Consider the following 24170-nt stretch of genomic DNA (forward strand, 5'->3'; position numbering starts at 1 on the left):
GCAGTATGTAACTTCAGCAGTATCCACATCCTCTCGGCCTAAATTGAAAAACAGGAAAGATCATGGCCTCTGACCCATCAGCCCAGAGAAGCCAGCTGTGTACCTTAAAAAGGGAAAAAATAAGTATGAGATGTATAGTTGTGTAAAATGGGGAGAGGGGTTGGGTGGGGGCTGCAAGCGAAGGGAAGCAGAAGCAACCAAGCTGTGATGTGTCAGGCCTTGGGTGGAGCCAGCAAACGGCAGGATTATAAAGGGGGGCTACAATGTAAGGAGGAGGAGCAAGTCTCGAATGCTGGAGAGACCGGATGCTCTATGAAACAAGGTCTGATCACCCTTCACCGCTCCTCCTGCCTGCTCACGAGTTAGAGTGAGTAGGGTGCGAATACCTAACAGTACCACAAAAATCTGTATTAGTAGTATAGCTAGCTGAAGTAACATGATGCAACGGTGTGTCTTATTCCTGTATCTGCTTAACTATGTAAGTATATGCTCTCAGTAAACGCTCTCATGAACTCTGTTTGTACTCTGTCTGTTTGAATCCTGTCCTTTGGCAAGTCTGTCTATATGCTGATGTGTTTATGTCTTAGTTTCATGAGCCTGTAAGGGTCACGTTTAAGGCTGAGGCAAAGATGGCCCAGAACCCCCGAAAGGGCTTTGACCCAATGACCGGGAAGTTCTGAAAGCAAATCTGCCTCAGCTGGGAAGTGTGATCCGCTGAACCTCCATATTCTACAGGACAGAGTGTTGTTTGTGTCTGTATGTCATACCCTCCTATTAACCCTTAAGTAGACCCATCCCCTGAAACTCGAAACTCACACTTCTTGGGGATAGATAACAGCTCTTAGACATTGGGATAGATCACAGCCAATGAATTCCACCAACCCGCGGGCTGTTTTAGATAACTACTGGGAGTTAGAAAAACCCCAGGGGTTGCTTCTCTTTCTGTTGGGCATAATCCTATTCCTCCTGTTAGTAGTGTGGTGTAAGCCACAGCTAAAACTGCACCAGTTTCATAATAGCAAAATCAATCTCAATGGTGCAGGTCATCACCGAGAAGCAGCCTTCCTTTTTTCCCAGTTCAACACTTCACCCACCTCCACCCTTATTTAGGACTTGGAGCACAGCTTATTTGCGCCTCATGGGGCACCAGTTCGGGGTGGGCAAAGCCACCATTGGAGCAGTCCTCATGGAGGTAAGCTGGGCCCAGGGCACAACCTCAGCATTGAGATGGGAAGGGGGAGGGGGCACCTGGGCACGGGGAGCCCCAGGGGCTGCTGGCCCGGAAGGGGAGTCGGGGGGGACACCAGCCAGGAACAGCCTGCTGCACCCTCACAAGAGCGCATGACCTCCCTCCCATGCAGGTGGTCTGCACCATAAACGTGATGCGTTTGCACCAGGTCATCCGTGTTGGGGACCTGGACTCTGTTGTCAGGGGTTTCTCCTCGCTGGGGTTCCAGGACTGCTTCGGTGCCCTGGATGGGATACTCATCCCCATCCACGCCTTGCCACACAGCACTAGTCACTATAACAACTGGAAGGGACACAACTCAGTAGCCCTCCAGGCCCTGGTGGATCACAAAGCCCAGCTCACAGACATCTATGTGGGATGGGCGGCGTGAACCCATGAGGCCAGGGTCTTCTGCAATTCTGGCCTGTGCTGGAGTATGGAGGCAGGCACCTTCATCCCTCAGTGCGAGCTGGCAGCTGGGGACACCACCATGCCACTGTGCATGGTCATGGATGCAGTATACGCCCTAGTGCTGTGGTTGATGCGGCCTATGCTGGCCACCTCGACCCCAGCCAGGAGGCCTTCAACACTCACCTCAACCAGGCCCAGCCAGGGTGGAGCGGGCCGTTGGGCACCTCAAAGGGTGGTGATGGTGCCTCCCCGCCTGCCTCAAGGTTGGGGTGGGCAATGTTCCACAAGAGGTGGGCACCTGCTGCGCCCTCCACAACATTGTGGAGGGTAAGGGGGATGCCTACATCCAAGGGTGGGCGGCTGAGGCCACCACAGGGTTCGAGCAGCTGGCTGCTGTTGCCAGCTGCCAGAAGTACTGTGATGGGGATCTGGATTTGGGAGCCCCTTTGGGTGATCCTTGCCCCAAGCCTCACTGACCACCCTGATGACCACCCCGCACTGTCCCCCCACGCATCCACCCCTCATGCATCCACCCCACAACACATGCACCACCACCACCATTGCACCCACGCCTCTGCCCCATGAGACCATGGAACATGGGCTTTGGTGTGCAATAAACCTTTATAGCCATGAACCACAACCCAATGCCTGTGAAAACATACTACAATGAGGGGTGGGGCACCAGCCATTTACTTCACGGGGCTGGGAGGGTCCTGAACTGGAAGGGTCACTTGGAGACAGGGGGTTGCAGGCTGAGAGCCCCATCGGCTCTGGGATCCCCTTACCCCCCACCCCGGGTGTGAGCTCCACAGTGTGGCTGAGATGGGATGGGGAACATTGGAAGGTTGGGACCCTGGGGGATGTAAGTGGGGGCATTGGCATGGGGTGGGGCAGGCACCCCTGCAGGAAGAGGCCTCTCTGGGGAGGGCCTCTGCAAGGGACTGGAGTGGTGGCAGGGGTTGTGGGGGGCACATGGAGGACAAGGAGCCGGGCTACATTGCCCACGTGCTCCTACAGGGTCCCATGGATGCCCTCCAGCTGGGACATCAGCCGGTCCCACTCCTCCCTCTGCTATGCCAGGTTGGCCTCCTCCAACCAGAGTTACTGCTCAGCCAGCTCAGCCTGGCAGAGGCTGGTGGTGTCGTCCCCAATGCGCTGCTGCAGTCTCCGGCTGCAGGCGCAGTGCATCAGTGCTGCTGGAGGTGCCTGGCCCCTGTCAACGGCCTCCGGGGGGATCTCGGGGACCACCAAGGCTGATGGGCTGTGTGGGGCTCGATTGCTGCACCTGGAAAGGGGGACAGACAGCGTGTCAGTCCCCAACAAGGACCCATCCCCCCACCCTTCATCTCCCATCCCCCCAGGGCCCTATCTCCTCCAACAGCCCATCTCCTCTGTACCCCCAGGGCCTGGGCATGGCGTCCATGACGTGTCAGGTGTGCACAGGAGTTCACCCTGGGTGAGACCATCCCTGGGTGTGGGCCAGCCCACATGCATCCCATTGTGTGTCTGGGTGCCCAGAGCTGTCACTGGTCCAGGTGCTGGGTGGTGCAGGCAGGCACCACGGGCATGCAATGGGCCACGGCTGGCTCTGGTGTCTGGTCCTGGGACTCCGGGCCTGTGTGTGGCCCACTGGCAGCTGTGCAGCCACCGTCCTGCCAGCCAGGGTGCCAGCCCCGCCGTTAACTTACCAGGGATCTCTTGATGACCTCCAGTGACGCCCAGCTCCCCATGGTTCGGCAGGATGACTGTGAGGGGACGTCGATGATGAGGTTGCCCTCCTTGCTGGACCAGTCCTAGGTCGTGTCTGGCTCCGGCTTGGGCTGGTTGGTCCTGGCTTCTCAAGCCCCTCTGGATTGGGCTGGTCTGCTGAGGTGTCCAGGACCACTGGGGGCAGAGAGCTGTCCTGGGGCCCCAGGATGGAGTGGAAATCCCAGTAGTAGGGGCAGGTGGCAGGGGGGCTAGCCCTGAGCACCCAGCCTTGTTCTGGACCCAGGCATAGCCCTGCCGGAGCTCTTTAACTTTGCTCTGGACTTGTTCCGGGGTCCACTCCAAGTGGCCATAGCTGGTCAGTCCCCAGGCCAGGCAGGAGAAGGCTGTGGTGTTCCTCTGCTTGACCCCCATCTCCCAGAGGACCGCCTCCTCTTTCCATAGACCTAGAAGGTCTCGGAGCTCTGGCTCCGTCCAGGAGGGGACCCTTTTTCTCTTCTCCAGGATGGGTTCCTGGGAGCCCTGTGAGGGCTCTGAGGGGTGTCCTGGGGCTCAGCAAGCTGCCAGGTGCTGATAATGTGGCCTCTGCAATTGCCTGGGGCAGCTGAGCAGGTGTGCTGTTGGGAGCTCATGCACTCACAGCTCGCCTGCTCTCAGCTTCCTGTCATGGGGTTTCTGGGGCCGTGCACCTTTAAGAGCAGTCGGACGTGCAGGTCATAGACCCCGCTCTGCAGGGCAGGGCGACTCCATGCTCCAGCTGGGCACCGCCATGAAGGACTCCTTTTTCAAAAGAACAGGCCGCAGAGCGTCTACATGTACTTTCTTTCGACGCAGTCTGTCGGCAGGGGACGCTCTTCCCACTAGGGGATCAGGGTCCGGCTTTCAACGTCTGGGCCACATTCCTCTATTTTCCAATCAAAATAGCGCATGGCACATGTGGAGGCTCCCTGTACTCTCTCGAAAGAGGGCCTGTCTTTTCAAAATAATGTGCACAGGCAGACATACCCTTACAGAAAGTACCGAAATCCCTTGAAAAAGTCTTTTCACTCTGACTATGACTAGAAACAGGAGACTCTATGGTATTATTGTCTGCAAGCATTCAAAATCATAATGCAGACCCACCCCTACTTCCCCTGTGCCCAACATGAGATTTTTTAGAAAATATGTCATTTTGTGTAGGGTTTTCCCGGTGGGTTCCAGGTTTTGAACACCTACGATGTATTTAAAGTCCAATTTCAAGCTTTTCACAGCAGCAGTAGGGGCTAGCCAATTTTACTGAAAAAAACCCAGCTGAGATTCTTATTAGTTCAGACTCTGTGCCTTGGAAAGCTCTGTCAAATATTGAGACACCTATGACAAAGTCACAATAGCTAGTGGCAGTGCCTGAGATGTCTAGCCCAAAGTGCTGACTTGAGAAAGACAAATAACTTCATTAAGCACATTTTCAAAATCTTATCTGAACCAAATTAGAACACTCAATATTTTGTTTCCACCTAACTTGTTCAGTAATGTAATTTAAGGCGGGGGGGAACAGTGCAGAACTTGCCTAATAGTATGGGCAAAATGTATACAGGATGAACCTCCTGCACCTGCTGCTCTCTAATCCAGCAGCATCCACGGTCCAATGGGGCCACAGCTGTTGCAAGACCAGGGAGTCCCAGGGCTGGGCTGGACCTGCATGCGTGGAGCAGTGGCTGGGCCCAGAGTACTAGCCAGCAGCTTGGCCAGGGCTAGCACCCCTGCAGGCCCCACTGTAGCATGGGATGTCGGCGTGGGGGAGGAGGGGAGGGAGGAGCCCCTGCTGCAGTTCAAGACTGGGAAAAGAGGCTTCTGCCATGGTGTGGGGCTGGGCCAAAGCCCCCACTCCAGCACAGGGCTGAGGCCAGAGCTTCTGCTTGCTGGAGCTCTCTTGCAGGCTAGGGACTCCAGAGATCTGGGGAAAGCAGGAAGCTGGGGCCACCTGGGGAGGAATACCTGGACTTCTCCTGGTCTGGCAAATTCTGTTGCTGGGACCTGTCTGGTCTCGAGCATGCCGGATCAGGGAGGTGCAACCTGTATATACCATTCAGTAGACTATATTCTTCCTGGTTCCATGAGGGGCCCTTACAGAAAGAGAGGATAATATTCTGAAAATACTAATAAAATTTGCAACTTAAAAGTGAGGCAAATGTAGCTATGGAGTCCAGGAATAGCTATGCTGACACAACACCTCATGTAGCTGCAGCTAGGTAGACAGATGGATACTTTTATCAACCAAGGTACTGTTGCTTAGGGATATGAAAATCTTACACAGACCATATGGTATGAAGCATCTGCACGAAGACTCAACATCAGCCTAGTTGTGGTGCCGTAGCTGTGCCTCTGTAGCACTTGTAATATAGACATGCCCTGAGGCAGGTGTACTGTAACATGCAAGCAAAAGCCTGCAGATGTTAGAAGCTTTGTGAAACACTGAGGACAAGTTTTGGAAACCACAATATTATGGGAACACAGTGTGCCATCGGTGTTTAAACAGAACTCCTCACTGATTTTAGCAGGAATTTCTGTTTAACACAGATAAACTGATATACAAAATAGAAATGATGTGTGTACAGGTTGAACCTGTCTAATCAGGAACTCTCTTGTCTCGCAAACTCCATAATCCAGCATGATTTTAGTTAGGTGGATATCCAGTTATCATGGGTGTGGCCAAGTTTCCTGTGGTCCCAGAAAGTTTGTTTGCAGCCACCAGTCCTGGCTCTCAGTGTTCTGTGCTGTTATTTAGCTGTAATTTACCCCTAAATGTCTTCCAAGAGCCCAGTAACCACTGGAAGTGTTGGTAATGTGCTAGACAATATTGACCTCCCATGGTCTGGCAAATGCTCTTCCCTGGCGCTGGTCAGGTTGTGAGGGTGCTGGATGAGAAAGGTTCAAACTGTACAATATTGTATTCTGCCGAAATGGCAGTCTAGCTTTACAGATTACTGCATGAAGGACAAAGTCTAGAGGGGGCATTAACTTTTTATCTTCTCATGGGCTGCGTCTACACGTGCACGCTACTTCGAAGTAGCGGCAGTAACTTCGAAATAGCGCCCGTCACGTCTACACGTGTTGGGCGCTATTTCGAAGTTGAAATCGACGTTAGGCGGCGAGACGTCGAAGTCGCTAACCCCATGAGCGGATGGGAATAGCGCCCTACTTCGACGTTCAACATCGAAGTAGGGACGTGTAGACGATCCGCGTCCCGCAACATCGAAATAGCGGGGTCCTCCATGGCGGCCATCAGCTGGGGGGTTGAGAGATACTCTCTCTCCAGCCCTTGCGGGGCTCTGTGGTCACCGTGGGCAGCAGCCCTTAGCCCAGGGCTTCTGGCTGCTGCTGCTGCAGCTGGGGGTCCGTGCTGCATATACAGGGTCTGCAACTAGTTGTTGGCTCTGTGTATCTTGCACTGTTTAATGAAAGTGTGTCTGGGAGGGGCCCTTTAAGGGAGCGGCTTGCTGTTGAGTCCGCCCCGTGACCCTGTCTGCAGCTGTGCCTGGCTCCCTTATTTCGATGTGTGCTACTTTGCCGTGTAGACGTTCCCTCGTTGTGCCTATTTCGATGTTGGGCTGAGCAACGTCGAAGTTGAACATCGACGTTGCCAGCCCTGGAGGACGTGTAGACGTTATTCATCGAAATAGCCTATTTCGATGTCGCAACATCGAAATAATCTATTTCGAAGTTGGGTGCACGTGTAGACGTAGCCATGGTGACATTAGCGGGCTTGTTGATAAATGTAATTGTCAGAGCATTAACTAGGTATTTTTGTGCCTGGAGCAAAATATCTTTTATGAACCCCTTTTCCTCCAAATTGAAAAAGCTATCTCTAGTGATGATGATGATGATGATGATGATTTATGTGGCCCCTGATTCCTGTGAGTTTCACCAGCCTCTCTCCCATGCCCCACAGCCCCATGGCCCCCTCCAACCCTTTGCATCCCTATTCCCCCCTCCTGCCCCCTTCTTCATCCCTGCCCCCCGCTCCATGGCTGGGAAGTTGCCAGTGCCTCCCACCATCCCTCTCCCTTTCCCTGCCCTCTGGGGCTACGTCTACACGTGAAGCCAACATCGAAATAGGCTATTTCGATGAATAACGTCTACACGTCCTCCAGGGCTGGCAACGTCGACGTTCAACTTCGACGTTGCGCGGCACCACATCGAAATAGGTGCTGCGAGGGTACGTCTACATGCCAAAGTAGCACACATCGAAATAAGGGTGCCAGGCACAGCTGCAGACAGGGTCACCGGGCGGACTCAACAGGAAGCCGCTCCCTTAAAGGGCCCCTCCCAGACACAGTTGCACTAAACAACACAAGATCCACAGAGCCGACAACTGGTTGCAGACCCTGTGCCTGCAGCATGGATCCCCAGCTGCCGCAGCAGCAGCCAGAAGCCCTGGGCTAAGGGCTGCTGCACACGGTGACCATAGAGCCCCGCAGGGGCTGGAGAGAGAGCATCTCTCAACCCCCCAACTGATGGCCGCCATGGAGGACCCAGCAATTTCGATGTTGCGGGACGGAGATCGTCTACACGGTCCCTACTTCGACGTTGAACGTTGAAGTAGGGCGCTATTCCGATCCCCTCATGAGGTTAGCGACTTCGACGTCTCGCTGCCTAACGTCGAAGTTAACTTCGAAATAGCGCCCGACGCGTGTAGCCGCGACGGGCGCTATGTCGAAGTTAGTGCCGCTACTTCGAAGTAGCGTGCACGTGTAGACACAGCTTGGCTGTCCTGTCCACAGCCAAGCTGTTCCTGCTCCCGTATTCTCCCTCCAGCCTCTCACAGTGCCCCCCCACGCCCCTCTCTGCTTCTGCTCAGTTTCCCCCATCACAGCTCTATACCACCAAAACCCAGAATTTCCTCCTCCCTCCCCCCGCACTGATTCTTGTGTGTTCCTACCGCCTCACTGCCCTCTGGCTCTCCGAGCCCCCTGCCACCTTTCTGCACGGCACTGCAGCAGATGGTGCCACTGCCTGGCCCAGCCTTTTGCCCAGAACTCTCTGCTGCAGGCTGAGACTCTGGAAGTGGGGCAGGCAGAACCCAAGACTGCCCAGGACACAGTGGAGTTCTGGAGAAGGGCTCCCTTGTCCACACTGTCTGCACACACCCTGTGCAGAGCAGTCGTTGCTCAGCCAGGGCTCCAGATGCACATGGAGGCAGCATGGGACCAGGAAGCCCCAGATGTGCAGGGCAACCCAGTCCCTGCCTCCTCCTGGAGCAGGGGGCAGATTCCTGCAGCATGGGGGCGGGGGGAGGAGACAGGGGATTAACTCCTTAGCTCCTGGAAGCTGCTCACTCAGTCTGGCCAGGGGCCAACACAGACATCCTGGAGAGAGGTGGGGAGGAGCCTTGCAATTTACCAGAGCTGTGCCCTGATTACACTGTGCCCACTGCAAGTGTCCCAGTTGCCCTGCCCTCTTTACAGGGCTGGCAATTGTGTTGATATAATATACCTGGACTTTTGAAGGACATTTAGCTTAGTGCCACATGATATTTTGATTAAAATCTAGAAAGCTATAACATTAAAAATGCATGCAAAAATCTGTCTGTTAGGTTCAAAATGAAATTGTAAGTGGGGAATCACCACTGAATGGGAGTTTTTCTAATGGGGTACCACAGGTGTTAGTTCTTGGCCCTTTGCTATTTAACATTTTTATTAATGAACTGAAAAAAACGTTAACATCGCTGATCAAATCTGCAGATGACACCCCAACTGGGGAAGAGATGAAAAGAAGATGGGTCCCTTAGAGTGAACAAGATTGCTTGGTAAGCTGGGCACAAGCAAAAATATGCATTTTTCTATATGGCTAAATGTAAGGATGTAGACATACTTACACAACAGGGGATTCTGGGAAGCAGGGACTCTGAAAAAAGATCTGGGGGTTGTGGTGGATAATCAACAGAACATGAGCTTCCCATGCCCTACTAAGGACAAAAAGTTTATTGCAGTTCTTGGATGCATAAATAAGGATATTTTGTGTAGGAGTAGATAGGTTATTTTACCTCTATATTTGGCACTAATCTGGCCAGTTCTGGTGTCCTCAATTTACGAAAGACATTGATGAAATGGAGAGGTTCAGAGAAGGGTTACAAGAATGATAAATGATTAGAAAATCTGCTTTTAGAGTGATAGATGCAAGGAGCTCCATCTACTTAGCTCAATGAAGATATATGTAAAGGGTGTTTAATTACAATCTGTAAGTACCTACATGGCAAATATTTAATTAGAGTTACCATATAAAAAGAGGACACTCCTGACAGGGAGTGTATCTGTATCAGTATCTACTAATTCACACTGTATTAATGTACTGTAATATACTGTGCTTTAGTATACTAATACAGCGTGAGTTGGTAGGTACTGATACAGATACAATCCCTCTCAAGGGTGTTCTCTTTTTTGAAAAGTCAAATATGGTAACTCAAATTTAATAATCACCTTTTAAGGCAAGCAGAGGAAGATATAACACAATTCAGTGTCTGGATGTTGAAGTTAGACGCATTCAAGCTGGAAATAAGGCGTAGAAACTTTTAAGAGTGGGAGTAATTAATTTAGCAAAGGTCTTGGTGTAGTCTCAGATCAAGACAGGATATTTTTCTAAATGATCTGCTCTAGGAATTATTCTGGAGACATTCTATAGCCCATTTTACACAAGAGATCATATAAGATAATCACAATAGTCCCTTATGGGCTTGGATTCTGTGAATCTATGAACACGAGGAGCACATAGGTAATAAGATTCCAGAAATGTTTCTTGGAGTCTAAAATGTCTGAGTCAGTGTGAAGCAACAGAAGCCACTAAAGCATGTCTGAGAGCTACTTTCTTCATAATATCACCCCATCAAACCACCACTAGGTTTCACAGTCTGTTACCATCCAATTTAAGTATGCAATCCTTTTGACTTTGCAAATTATACGGGGTGGTGGGAAGGCACAGTACGGCAATTAGCTATGCCAGGGAACCAGTCCTAGACCACTGCGTTATCACAGGTAACAACCAGGCACCACCATTTGCTCTATTGCTAACTTGCATGTGCCATTTTCATTGGTTGTAGGAGAGAAACTGCACAGATGATGGAATACTTGGCATAGCTGCCACACCCCTGCAGCCAGCTGCCAACTGTACAGATAAACACAAGTTTCACGGTACAACCTGACACGGATCAACACTGGCAACTGCACAACCAGTATATACAATAAGCTGGAACACACACAGACCCTCATGGCAGTACACACTCTTTGCTTGCCTGCCACGCAGATGGGCACAGCACAACCCAACAAAACCACACACATAACACCACAACCAGCACATACAATGACCCCAAACATCATTCAGATGAGATGTAGAGTCAATGAACGTGGCTGAAAGCTCGTCTTTTTAAAGAATATCATTACAATATCACACACACCACACGACACTTTGAATTACACCTGTCCAACAGCATTGACTGTCAGCTACTAGCTTTGCATAATGCAGAATGGCAGACAGCTATGAAACAATAACTTACAGTACAATACTGAAAGCTGATGTGGAACTGAGAAGAGTGAGGGGGCTTTGATAGCAGCCTTCAAATACCTGAAAGAGGCTTACAAAGAGGATGGGGAGGGGCTGTTTTCAGTGATGATAGATGACAGCAGGACGAGCAATGGTCTCAAGTTGCAGTGGAAGAGGTCTCAGTTGGATATTAGGAAAGACAGATTCACCAGAAGGATGGTGAAGCACTGGAATAGATTACCTAGAGAAGTGGTGGACAAAGCTCTGTCTGGGATGATTTAGTTGGCCTTGGGCCTGCTGTGAGTAGGAGAGCTGGACATGATGACTTCCCTAGGTCTGTTACAACCCTATGATTAAATGACTGTTCATACAGTTCAGGGAAGGCAAGTTGTCTAGCAGTCATACTCACCACAACTGCTAGTCTTAGAGTCAGGCATGGTTCTCAAGTCCTATTCAACACCTACGTGGTGAACTGCTCAGATGGCAGGGACTCACATGCAACAACATGCAGATGACGCACAGCTCTACTTATCTTTCATATACAATCATACCACCAACAACAAGATGGCCCAGTGCTGGAATGAGATCTGCTCGTGAAATAAGAACAATTGGCTGAAATTGAACACGAGCAAAGCTAAGGTGGTGCTGGTGGGGAAAGGAAAACATTTGGAAGAGTTTACTGCTATGCTGAAGTCTCTGTTAGATCCACTGATAATGGAATAATTCATTCTATAGTTTCGGACTACTCTTAGATTTCTCACTGATGTCAAGCTCTCATACAGAAGTATCCATGAATAATGCTTTCTATTAGCTCTGGCTAGAGACCTGGCCTTAGTCGTTCACGCCATTGTCATCCCTCAGCTGAACTAAGGCACTGTGCTATATCTGGACCTGAAATCTCCAGCACATATGAAGCCCCAACTAGCAGCATCTTTCCTCTGCAACTCTGACTAATATAAGCTCATCACATCTGTCCTCTGCTCTCCCAACCATTTTGCAGTTCATTATAAGTTCAAGGTCTCAGCTCATACCTTCATTGTGCTTTGTAATCTGGGCCCAGGATAGCTAAAGGACCACCTAATACTCTGGGATAGAACCCAGGGCAATAACTCCAAGTCTTTGACGCAGTAGAACTCTGTACAATAAGGGGAAACATTGCCAGAGCCAGAACTTTATCAGAGGCTGGCAGGAGACTGTGGAATGAACCCCTCCATGTCAGGTATTAAGGATCACCAAAGTCTATACTACCTCTTACTCCAAGAATAAGGGGCATCTCTCTGACCTTGACTTCTGCAAAATAAATACGTAGCCACATGCATATTTTAAAAATATCCCTGTGGGACAGAGAATGAGAGAATACACAGAGATGTTAGTCAAGTTACCATAATGAGGTCTTGGAAGGCACTCCTGGACTGCAGTGATGAGTGTGATATGAGAACTTTGCTAGAATAGAATAGAATGGTTGATAAACTTAATTTTAAAATGAATTGGCAGCAAATTGCAGGAAAGGAATTAAAACATCTCAACTCATTATTCAGTTCTTAATGAGAACATTAGGCAGCACTGAGAATGATACAAATCACTTGTCTTTTATATTCAGTTAAATGGCAGATGTAGTTTTAGCCTTTACAACCAAGGTCATATACTAACTCCATTTCTCTCACCACAGACCTAGCATTAGGACTTGACCTGATTCCTCTATTGTGATTAATCACTTAAAGGAGATTTAAAGCTCTGTCAAAATCCCCAGCAGCCATGCCAGAAAACCATCAGTTAACCTTTACTGAGCTTCTGAACTTTAGCCTAGGAGCCTCAAAACATTAATATTTGGAGACATGAGAACCTGCATCCTTTATACCCCAGCTTAATGTCAAACTAAATTAGATTTAAAGCTATAAAATAGTCAGACAGATAAGGGGATAACACAAATGCTTATCCTTGATCTATATTCAGTTTTGATAACAGATCTGACAGATTTTAAAAGATAAATAAAATCAGGGACAAACTATGTGTGTGTTGACGATGCATAAGGTGAAGGCAGAGGGAAGTGTAAGGAAATATAAGTATCCTGCAGACTTGACCCAGAACAGGTACCAGCCCAAACCAAACATGGGAACTGAGTATGATTTGTGGCAATGCACAGCGATCTTTTGTTTCAAAGTGAGAAAGTCCAGTATTTCATGAATCGGCCCTGCACTTCTAGAACGCAGTTTAAAAAATGGTCATGCGCAAGATCACAATACCATAATGTAATAACACATATACTTTAGCTCTGCAAACTGAGCACTGTCCAGTTTGGAGACTGAACCCGGCAGTTTGGTTTACATGAGATAGAAGCATGCCAGGTCCAGAAGACTCAATGCCCTTCAGTGAATAACATGCAGCTACACTAGCTTAATGCCTGACTAGGCCTGCTGACAGGGAGGTGGCAAAGGGGGCAGCTGCCCCTAGGCCCAGCCTTTCAAAGTGGCCCCAAGCTCCAGGCTTGGAGGGAGTAGGGTGGGGGAGGGGTCAGTGTGGTGGTCCTGGCAGCACTGAGAACCAAATGTCCTAGGCCCACCCCTTCTGCAACTGACCATGTCCCTTTTGGGGTACGCATCCAGCCACCCCCTCCCCACTTGCCCTCAGCAGTGCTGGGTCTGACAGACAAGCTTCTGACTGCTGGTTTTGACCCACCCAGGCACCAGCGGTCATCTGAGAACGGGTTTTCAACATGACAGGACACCTGTCCAGCTCACCTCTTTAAAGAGGGTTTTTCTAATGGCCCCCAATGCAGCTGCAGTGACCTTCAGACTATTGCACATCTCTTTGATAAGTGCTCACTTCCAGCGGGCTACTAGCTCTCCACCTGGCTGCAGCTGATGCCATTAAATGGCTTGACACATTCTGCATGGGCTGAGAGAGGCCAGGCTTCTGTTAGTAAAGATACAGTTGGGAAATAGACTGTTAGTTCACATGTGTGGCCAGTTTTCAGGGCTATGTTAGCTGTTTAACTGGAAGACAGATCTATAACTTTTCTGTCCACGATTTTGCTGGCTGTTGTAGCAGAGAAGAGAATATCTGAATTTCTCTTGCATGGGAGGAGTGGAGATGTGAGGTTATAAAAGCGATGATCACGTGATTTTTAAATTGATCCTCAGGATATTTTGATGGCAGAAAACTTGGGAAGTGGATCACAGGAATCCATCAATAATAAACACATTTTACTTACCACAAGCTCCCCGTAAGATGAAAGGAGTCCTGCTCCATAGGCTTTGATGGATCCATTTTCTTTGCAGAGGCCAAACTCTAAAGTGAACCAATAGAGCTGATAGGCAAGAACAGCTAATCAGCTTGTGAGAGCCATAAACCAATCTCCTAATCACCTCCCCTTTTATTACTTTCCTTGTGCCCTAACTTCTGTTTCTTTCCTGATTACTTTTCTTGACCTTGTCAGCTGTGGCCCTCCCCTTGACTGAGACTCCCTCCTCTGAAACACCCACTCCTCCACTCATGCTTCTGACGAAGGGGGTCTTCGCTCACAAAAGCTCAAGTATCTGTTAGTCTATAAGGTGCCAGAGGACTTCTTGTTGTTCTCAATTTCTAGTTATTTTAAGCATGAAGTTTGTATATTTTTATGTATTAAGAAAATGTCCTTACTTATTTATCTATTTAAATCTTGATTCTTCAGTGACTAGGGCAGATAGTTAGGGGGCAGCCACAAGAAAAACCTTGTGGAGCAGATCCTCAGCTGACAAAAAGCTCCACAAGGTTTTTCTTGTGGCTGCTTGTGGTGGAGTGATGTTATTTTACTTAGCTGAGGATTTGATCATGCAAATGAACATAACTACTGCTGTCTGAAATAAAAATAGCTGTTCTCACATAGTGCTTTTCACCCATGGATTGCCCAGCACTTTAGGTAGTATACCAGTATTATTTTCCCCTTTTCCACACAGGGGGAATCTGAGGTTTAGGGAGATGAAGTGACTTCACTGAGGTCTCCCAGCAATTTAATGGCAGAGAGGGGCTAGAACCTAGATCTTTTTAGTCCTAGTCCTGCTGTCTCTAGAGTGGTAGTCACCACACAGCTGCTTTTAATAGTTCTAAGGTTTTTCAGCTGTGGAGCATGACAGCTAGTGGCTGATGGATGCTCACACAAATAGAAACTGTTTTTTTCAATTCAAGTTTAATACTAGGATGCAAATAATCTGACCTAGTAGCTAGAGTGATGTGAAGCTAGAAATGCTTCTGTGACCGAAACAGAACGAAGACCCTGTTTCAGGAAGATATTCAGATTCAGGAAAAATAATGAAATACTTGCTTAAAGTTCAGCATGTGCTTATCAGCTTTCCTGAACACGTGCTTCTGCCATTTCCTCATCTGGAGATAAAAAAAATCTCCGATATTAAAAGGTAACCTGTACTTACTGTTGACAGTTTTTCAATCTCAGCATCAGATGATCCAAGAGAAGCCAGTCCAATAGCCTAAAGCAAGTAGACAATGTAATATTTGTGTGTGTTAGCCTAAAGGAGAAAGACAGAGACAGAGGAATGCTACCTCATTTCCACATAAGATAGTCACTGCTGTTTGCCACCTTACATGTCTTACGAGGATTTCCAAGATACCTTTGTTCATTTTGGTCTCATTTATGCAGCACAAGGAACTAGATTTACTGATCCTTAAAACTATTTAATCACTTATTGTTCTTAGCCGTGTGTTGGCCAGCTCTTGGCCTAGTTTTGACTCAGGCACATGCCCTCTTTCCCCAAACAGCAAAGGAACCTTGTAAGGAGGGCAAGGTCTGTATGATTGAATGATGGCACCTCCAGCTTCTCCCACTGCATGGCCAGGCAACACACAAATAGTTTCTTTCCTACTTGCCAGACCACTTTCTAGTTCTTATGCCAGCTCCACTCACTGGACTTGTTGCCTGTGGGGCAGCCTACCTGCTGAGCCTTGCCTTTTCAGTTGCTTACCCCCTCGCTCTCTCTGCCTCCCCATTTGCATTTCTGGCTTCCCTAACACTTTCATGTCCTCTGGTAGTTTCCTGCCCCCCTTGCTGTCTTCCCTGTTCTTTCCTTCTCTCTTCCTAACTGTTCCTTTTCCCCACTCTGTTACAACACTACCTGGAACCCTCCATCTTCAACCCATCCTGTACAGAAGAGAATTCAGCAGCCTGTTAAAGGTAAGACTGGCGTGGTTTGGATAAAATAAGAACTGCCACCACCACCCGGCCCCAGTACAGGAAGAGAACCAAAAACCTGAACCAAACCTTATCCGAGATTCCAAAAGTTGGTGCCTGCTGAACTGTGTCAGGGATGTGACTCAGCATACCTAATTGGTTTCTGACTGAAAGAAGGGGAGTGGCCAGGATGGCTCTCCCTACAAAGAATCCGCGTGTGTAAGGAAGTAACATGCCTTATGCCAGAGATGGGTCATCACATCAGAGACTTGGTGGGCTAGGAAGCCCCTCTGTTGCTTCTTTCATGTTAAAACTAAGATGCAGCCAGTAGGCAAAATGTCAGACAGTGCAGACTCAGGAGCTAGCAAAATGCAAACAGCACGTAGCTCTTCCTGTCCTTCACCACACATGGCCACATGACCATCACCAAATGAGCCCAGTGCTTAGGTGAGCTCAGCTCTTGGATGGAGGACAGCCTCTGGAAGCTGCCCTGAGCAAGTCAAAGGTGACGTTGGTGGGCAGAGGAAATATTTTAAAGAGCTTTTAGCTACAGTGCAATCCTTGTTGGTGGAAGTCACAGAGTCATAATTGGTCAGCTTAGTTGTCTAGGACTATTCTGGGATAACTTGGGGGTGGTGAGCACTTGTATAGCCATGGCAGAGGAGTGCTTTCTACCAGCTCCACTTAGCTAGGAAACTCCATCCCATTCTGGTAAACAAAGACCTGCCCTCAGTTATCAAGCCGTTGACACCTCTCAGCTGGACTGTAAGCACTGCAGTGTACCTGGGCAGGGAGGCATGAAGAAGCTCCAACTAGCTCAGAATACTGTAGCATTTCTCCTCAACTACACAGGCTACAGTAAGCACATGGCACCTGCCTTGTCCTCTGTCAGGAATCAGGACAGGAAGCATGGCCTGTGTGGAAGCAGGGCTGCCAGCACAGCCAGTCTCTGGGCGAACCTAATGAGCACAACTTGTCTGTCGTATGCTGTTCCAGTGGAAAGCAGTCCAGTAACACTTTAAAAACTAACAAAATAACGTATTAGGTGATGAGCTTTCGTGGGACAGACCCACTCCTTCAGACCATAGCCAGACCAGAACAGGCTTTCTCTCTGTTGTTGCTCCAGTGGTTTGCAAAGTCAGCAGACCAGCTCTTAAGCCCAGCTGTAGCAGCAGTTGGGCACTCTCTCAAAGCATTTGCCCATGTTAGTGATAGCTCCTGCTTGTTCCCAGCCCAGGTCCTGCCTTGATCCAGCCTTTACCACTCCTTTCCTCACTTCAGGTAATCCAGTTCTGATCCCTGAATCTGATTCCTGACCTCTGGCTCCAACCTGTGGCTCTGATCTCTGACTTCTAGCCTCTCAGAAGGCTGTGGCCTTTGACTGACATTAGACCTCTGATTCATGGCAACACACTCATGTTCTAACAAATGGACCTGACTCTTGCTCTGATCATTGGGCATGACTCCCTCTCTGCCCACTGGCCACAGCTGCCCATGTACCTATCACGTGACACCCTCCTTATACTGAGTTCCTGTAGAATTTAAAATCAAATCTATGGTCTCAGTCCTTATGTTCCAGCCATTGGGTGGCCTGAGCCCATGCTTTGTAAAAGACCATCTCAAAATCTATAAGCAGCAACAAGACTCTCCTGATGCAGTGGACTTCTGAACAATCAAACAGCTTGTCTGTACAGGGGACAGATTTTTCTGCAGGGCCATCCCAGTCTGTGGAATGAACTCCTGCAAGAGCAAAGGACCATCACAGACCTCACCGTTTTCTGCTCCTCAGGAAAAACACACGACTTTTCCCTAACAAGCACAGAGTAAAAGCGTGTACATATTTTTTTAAAGAAAGACAAACCCTCAGAAAAGAGACAGTCCACTATGCACACTTCTCCTTCTGGGGAAAGGAAGAGAGAACAAACAACATGAGGCAGATGTGTTGTCACAGGGCTTGATGGACTAGTAGAAGATCCTCATACTATGGCGATGAACATGGCAAAAAAATGGGTAGAAAAAAATAGATCTTGGAAAATCTCAGCGTACTCCTCCAGAATGGCATGAGCTACAAGTTAACTTTATAGTTTTCCCTGCCCAGTGGAAATCTGGGCCTGTTAAAACTGCTGTTAAAGACAACAGGAAGACTCGCACCAACTACAGAGAGAGCTGGACTGGGCCTATTAGCACTTCAGAAGAGTACTGCTGAACTTTTCAGCAGTAGAGGTCAATAGCAAGAAGCTGTCTGCTCTCCATTAAGCTAATTACATTATTTCAAGAATGGGAATGGTATTTCTCTGAAGCCTCCTTATAGTTCAAGCCCTGGATACAGCGTCATAGTAACAAAAACAAAACAGACATTTTCACCATTAATTTTCACATAGTGGATGAAATCAAGAAGAATTTCCATGAAAGAAATCCATCCATGAAAACACTTGATGCCATTCATTTAAATGAGCGAGTTTTTGAGAGCCCATGTTCTCTCTTCCATAAAGCAGCAAAGAAAACAACAACAATAGAACCTGGTGGTTCTGAAATGAGAATAGTCCCTTATTTTTACATCTTCTAATGAGTCTTTATTTTGAGTGTCAAGCAAAAGAGTGTTCCCACCACCCCAAAATCACAGAGCATTGAAATAGCAGATGATCCATTGGTTCAGATATGGTAGTGACCAAAATTGATGGCCATGGGATGTGTCCAACTTGTTCCCAGACCTCTCCCTGCCTCTCCTGGACCTCTTTCCACTCCTTTCCTCACTCTAGGTAATCCAACTTCTGACCCTGGACTTGGATTCCTGATCCTAGGCTCCATGACATGAAACCAGATGGTGTCCCTATCCAGAGTTAATGGACAGGCATCCACATCACAAAAGCCCTGGCTCTTTTGTTGGCAGTCTCAATAGCGGGAAAAGACTGAAGAGGCTAGTGTAGGAGGTACCTTCTCATCCCATGGGGGTATCCCACCATATCACGTCTAAGGCATGCTAAGAATGCCAGCCAGGAGAAGTTTGAGTTCCCATGCTGCCCCGCTTCTGTGTTTAAATAGAGAATAGACTGGCATGCCTTGGAGACTCCAGTTCTTTAACCACAGAACAGTTTTTCAGAAGCACTAAATCCGCTTGGGGCCAGATCCTGATACACTTTCATGGAATGGCACTTACTCCACATGTAAGTCCAGTTTAAGGACATTGCTCAGGAAGTAAGGCTCTCATCACTCTAAGGTTGCTGCTACACTACCATTGTCTTGTCGGAGGAGGCATGGGAATGAGGAAATTCGAAGCAGACTAATAAGGCGCTATAGTGCAATTCAGCACCTCATTAGCATAGTGGCTGCCACGTGAACAGACTTTGAATTGCAGATTGACAGTGAAGATGGGGGCAGCTTTGAAATAAGCGCCCCACTTCGACATTCCCCTACTCCCACAGAGCTAGATAGGAGTAAGGGAATGCTGAAGTGGGGTAATTATTTCAAAGCCACCCCCATCTACACTGTCCATCTGCAATTCAAAATTCACACGACTGCCATTATGCTAATGAGGCACTGAATGTGGACATGAGCACCTCATTAGTGTGCTTCACATTGCCTCATTACCATGGCACCTCTGACGGGAGTGCAGTAGTGTAGCAGCAGCCTGAGTAATGGTTTCAGAACATGGTCATTTATAAAACTCTTCTGAATGCTACAGTGAACTGCATAATCAACATACCTTGGCAGAAATCAAATGCTAAGGCAGGGATAGGATGAACTTGTTTTGGTGGCTACAGCCCATGAAAGCCAGAGATGTAAGTTGCTATGCAGTGTGAGGGCTATATAGTCTCAGGCAGGCAGTGCTTAGGGGTCTCCCCTGCAGTACTGGCTGTAAACTAAAGCTCCTCTCTTCTCATTCCTGCCTTGGTTCTTAGCTTTCCTAAGAGCCACTGCATGCTCTGCCCTGGCCTGGTGCTTTTCACCCCTTGGTGATATTGCCTACCTTGCCTGGCCCCTTTTCACCCCAAGGAGACACTGCCAGCCTTGCATTGGAGTACAGCTCCCCTAGCATATAGCTGGCACCCACCATGCAGAAGGGTAGAAATAACACCACCAGCTTCAACATGTGTAGATGGGGAATCAAACCCTCTGACTTAAAATAACCCATCACATCTAGTAGCTAGAAGTTGTTGTTACTGGAGTTACAGGAAGCCGGGGGGGCAGGTCCTTACCTGTGAGAACCGGGCAAATTCTTTGTTGGCTAACATGGGAACATGACCCAACAATTCGTGGCAGCAGTCCCTGGAAAACAAGTCATTTTTCTCTTGTAATAAAGCTTGTTTTTATGTGAAAATTCTACCCAGTGTAATTTCGAGCAGGGTATATATGCTGTTTCACCACTACTCTCTCAGCCATTTCACACAAACCTATTTTAAAGGACCTCTGGGCTAGATTAGGGGTGGGCAATAAGCCACCTATGAGCACAGCTGGCCAGCGTTAGCCTTTGGCAGGCCGCCAGATGTTTTATTTACCTGCGCATTTGCAGGTGCAACCACTCACAGCTCCCATTGGCCGGAAAGAGTGATTCATGACCAATGGGAGCTGCGAGAGGCTATACCTATGAATGTGCTGGCAAATAAAGCTTCTGGCGGCCCACCAAGAGCTAAGCCTGACAAACTGTGTCCAGCCACTTATTTCCCACCCCTTGGCTAGATTTTCAGCTGGCATAATTCAGTGATGCTCCTTTGGGAACATATATCAGGACTTCAGTGGAGTCATATAGATACCAACTAAATACTTGGTTCTGGGTGTCTGCTCTTATTTTCTCCTATCCATACTCCAGCTGTTGGTGTTTTTCCCAAACCACCTACCTTTTCAACTACCTTTGTTATCCTCCTCCTCCTTGTCAATCACCCTTGTTCCCTGCTACAATTTAGAACTCCCCCACTTGAGTGATTTGCTCAGATACCTCCTCTTCACATGGATCTGTCTTTCTGGCATATACTTTTACCATGCAGCTTTTCATTGATATCAGGCCATGCCCTGAGCACAAGTTACAAAAACAGAACTCTCATGGCCACAGCTCCCATTAACTTCATTCAAACTTGTAAGTGCTCAGCTGCATCTCCAAAAACCAGGCCACAGCAGAAAAGGTCTTTTCACCCAGTGCTACTTGTACATTTAAGCTTTGCAGAAGAACAGTTTATAACTGTACACCATCAGCCAAATTGAGAAGTGGTGCAAATGCTGGTGGGAGTTTGGAGGAGCAGAAGTGTGGGCTCATGGTGAACACAACAACAAAGAAGAGGACTTGAAAAGATGTTGTATAAACCTACTCAATGTGTGAGTTATACCCAGTTCAATCCACTCTGACTCAGGTGTAATTTACACCTCTCCATCTTCCTCCACAATTACGTCAACTCTGGATTTGGCCCTCCTGGCCTGATTCTCAAAGGTGCTGAGCCACTGCAGTGCCCCAAAACTTCAGTGGGATTGATGGGCGTTCCAAATCAAGCCAAGATGCTGTTTCTAATTTGTACCATAAGCTTTTCATGAAGGGCACCACGTTTCCTGTGTGCTGGAGGCTGCCAAACAGCTTCTCAGAACTCAGCAAATGGTTCACAAAAACAAGAATGAAGAGATGAAACCAGATGCTCACTGGTCTTTTCCTTCTCCAGACAACTTTGCAATAACAACAGATTCCCTCTGATGGACCACTTCCACCACTACTGGCTCTTAAATTACTTCATTCTGTGGATCATGCTATAATTGAACCTATAAATTTATCCTAATTGTGAGTTCAACTGTAAAAAAGTATTGAAAGATTTTAAAAGTCACAATAACAATAAATCATGTTGGTGGGAAAAAGGCACCCAAAGTCCAACTCATACTGTCATATCAGGTTGTTTATAAAAAGTCGTACAAATGAAAAAAAAGAGAACTGAATTAATCCAAGTAAAAAGGGTTACTAATGTAACTCAATAACTGTGTTGAAATCATGTCTGGGATACAAGAAAAGCATGGGTCTGAAAATTCTTGAGTCAAAGTTGGTGTGTTGGAAATCAGATCTAATTGGTAGACTAAACATAGAGGGAATGGGCTAATTCTGCCCTTCATTCCCTTTTAGGGTCCTAAGAAAGAGAGAGACTCTGGCAGCAAATCCAATGGATTATGGCATGGGCTGATATAAGATGAGAGAAAAGGAAGGAAAAAGGTTTACCATCATAGCTGCTAACCCCACTGTCTCCTGGAAGGAATCCTGGTTCAACTTCATCCCTATCTTGGCAAGATGTTCTCAGAGACAAGGAGGCAGACCTTCTCCAGTAGCTTTAGCTGGGTCCCAAACACTACATAGTATGAAAGATTTTGTTTCCTCTGTGTACCCCCTTTGTCCTTTTCTTTCCCTACCTTATTTCTTCTTTCCAAGTACCTTTTTTCTCTTTGTCTGAAAAAAGTCTGGTTTTGCCAGCCCACATTGCATATTTTGTTGACACTGCTGTAAGACTGTGACTAGACAGGGAAATAAACACAGTTCCCTAAACAGCTCAGTGTTGATACGAGTTTTCCAGGTCTCAGACTGGCTGGTAAACCTGTGTGCTATGCCTGTGTTTTTCCAGCAATGAGATTGGTTATCATTTGCAATCTCAGAGACAGAAGCTGTGTTTTCCATCTCTGCACTTCTCTTCTTTCTCAGTGTGTGTTTCTTGTGTTTTGTGTTCTAGGAAGCGGGATTGGACTTCACCAACAATGAAAACAGCTCAAGCCCAGCTCAGTTCAGATCTCCTCCCCCCAAAGGAGAATTATTACCATCTCAAAGCCAGTCAGACAAAGGGACTTTTCCTTTTAGAAACTCTCTCCAGACAAAGGGAAAGAGACCAAGGGATGTTACTAAAATGACAGCCTTATGTGATACTTCACATTTCAAATGTTTTACTTTTTCCCTTCTTTTCTGTATCTGTAATAAAAGATTTAAAGGCTGTTTAATAATGTCTCTGTAATCCCAAACACCCTGTTTAAAACTACTTAATGTTGGAAAATGTTTGGGTTACATTAACACCTTTGACCCTTTGAGCCCCTGTACTCTATCTAAGTCAATACCACCATCACCACAAAGGTCTCCCAGCCTGTGGACCACAGGATTATGCTTCATCTTCCTACTTACGGTTCTGGGGAATGCATAGGGGATGAGGAATGCCTTATATACTGCGTGCTCTGAAACACACGGAATGCCAGGCTGGCAAGGAAGTCCCGAGGAGATAGCAGCCCTGCAGCTGGTCTCAGCTGAAAGCCAGTTCTTTCTGCAGAAAGAAAACAACCCCACAGGAAAATCTCATGTGAACATGACAACTCCACGCCTCCCAAGGGGTTTGAAATTTCCTTTACATTTAGTCCCAGCACTTCTTTGTACAACTGGATAAGGAAAAAAGGCAGTGTCACAAATGTGCGTCTACATCAGATCTGGTCTCTGTTACCATGGTATCTGAGCACCTCATAATCCTTCATGTATTTGTCTTTCTACCATCACTATGAAGACACCTCTATTAAAGACAGGACCAGAAACTCGAAAGGTTAAGTGACTTGTTCAAGGCGACAAAGGAGGAAACTGAAGCTGGATGTCCCAAATCCCAGCTTACTACCCTAACAACGGTCATCTTTCTGCTCTTGTAATAATAAATTAATAAATAAACAAGACTTTTGGATGGGATATATACCCTTTAGGTTCAGATCACAAGACATCTCCCAGCTGTTGGCAGCTCAGGAGATACATTATCTGGTTGTATGTTAGCCTGTAACTTCCTACTTCAGGATTCCTATACCTTCTCTTGAAGAAGCCAGTGCTAGTCAAGGTCAGAGACAGGACACTGAACTAAAAGAACCTAAGCTAGTCTGGCAGTTCCATGGGCATTTTATGACATGATCAATTTCAAGTAGTCAAGTTACCTCATCGTATTATGTTGTGTTCCATCTGTTTTCCATACATGACTCAAAAGGAGAAATGGAAATTACACTGGCAGTGCACAGCCAGACAGTTTTAGACAATGGTATATCTTTCACAATATGTTGCAATCATTATGTGCAGTAGCAACTGACTATAAATTTATGCGGCATCCCTATAAGGGATGTCACAGGTAGGGTTGCTCATTATGGATAAGGTTGTCTGACTTCAGTCCTTCATCTTTTAATATT

The 24170-nt window shown here is 47.6% G+C and overlaps 1 protein-coding gene across 1 annotated transcript in view; it reads right to left on the bottom strand.

Annotated features, from left to right (window-relative positions):
• LOC142020058 (tyrosine 3-monooxygenase-like) overlaps positions 1 to 24170 on the bottom strand; it is a 61204-nt gene that overhangs the window by 11869 nt on the left and 25165 nt on the right. The window contains exons 7-10 of the mRNA XM_075007641.1: positions 23146 to 23281; positions 20216 to 20285; positions 15265 to 15321; positions 14070 to 14165 (exon numbers count right to left, since the gene is read on the bottom strand). Of these exons, the coding sequence (XP_074863742.1) occupies positions 14070 to 14165; positions 15265 to 15321; positions 20216 to 20285; positions 23146 to 23281 (359 nt within the window). The remainder of the gene's footprint in view (positions 1 to 14069; positions 14166 to 15264; positions 15322 to 20215; positions 20286 to 23145; positions 23282 to 24170) is intronic.

Source organism: Carettochelys insculpta, chromosome 1, assembly GCF_033958435.1.
Source record: "Carettochelys insculpta isolate YL-2023 chromosome 1, ASM3395843v1, whole genome shotgun sequence".
Lineage (NCBI taxonomy): Eukaryota > Metazoa > Chordata > Testudines > Carettochelyidae > Carettochelys > Carettochelys insculpta.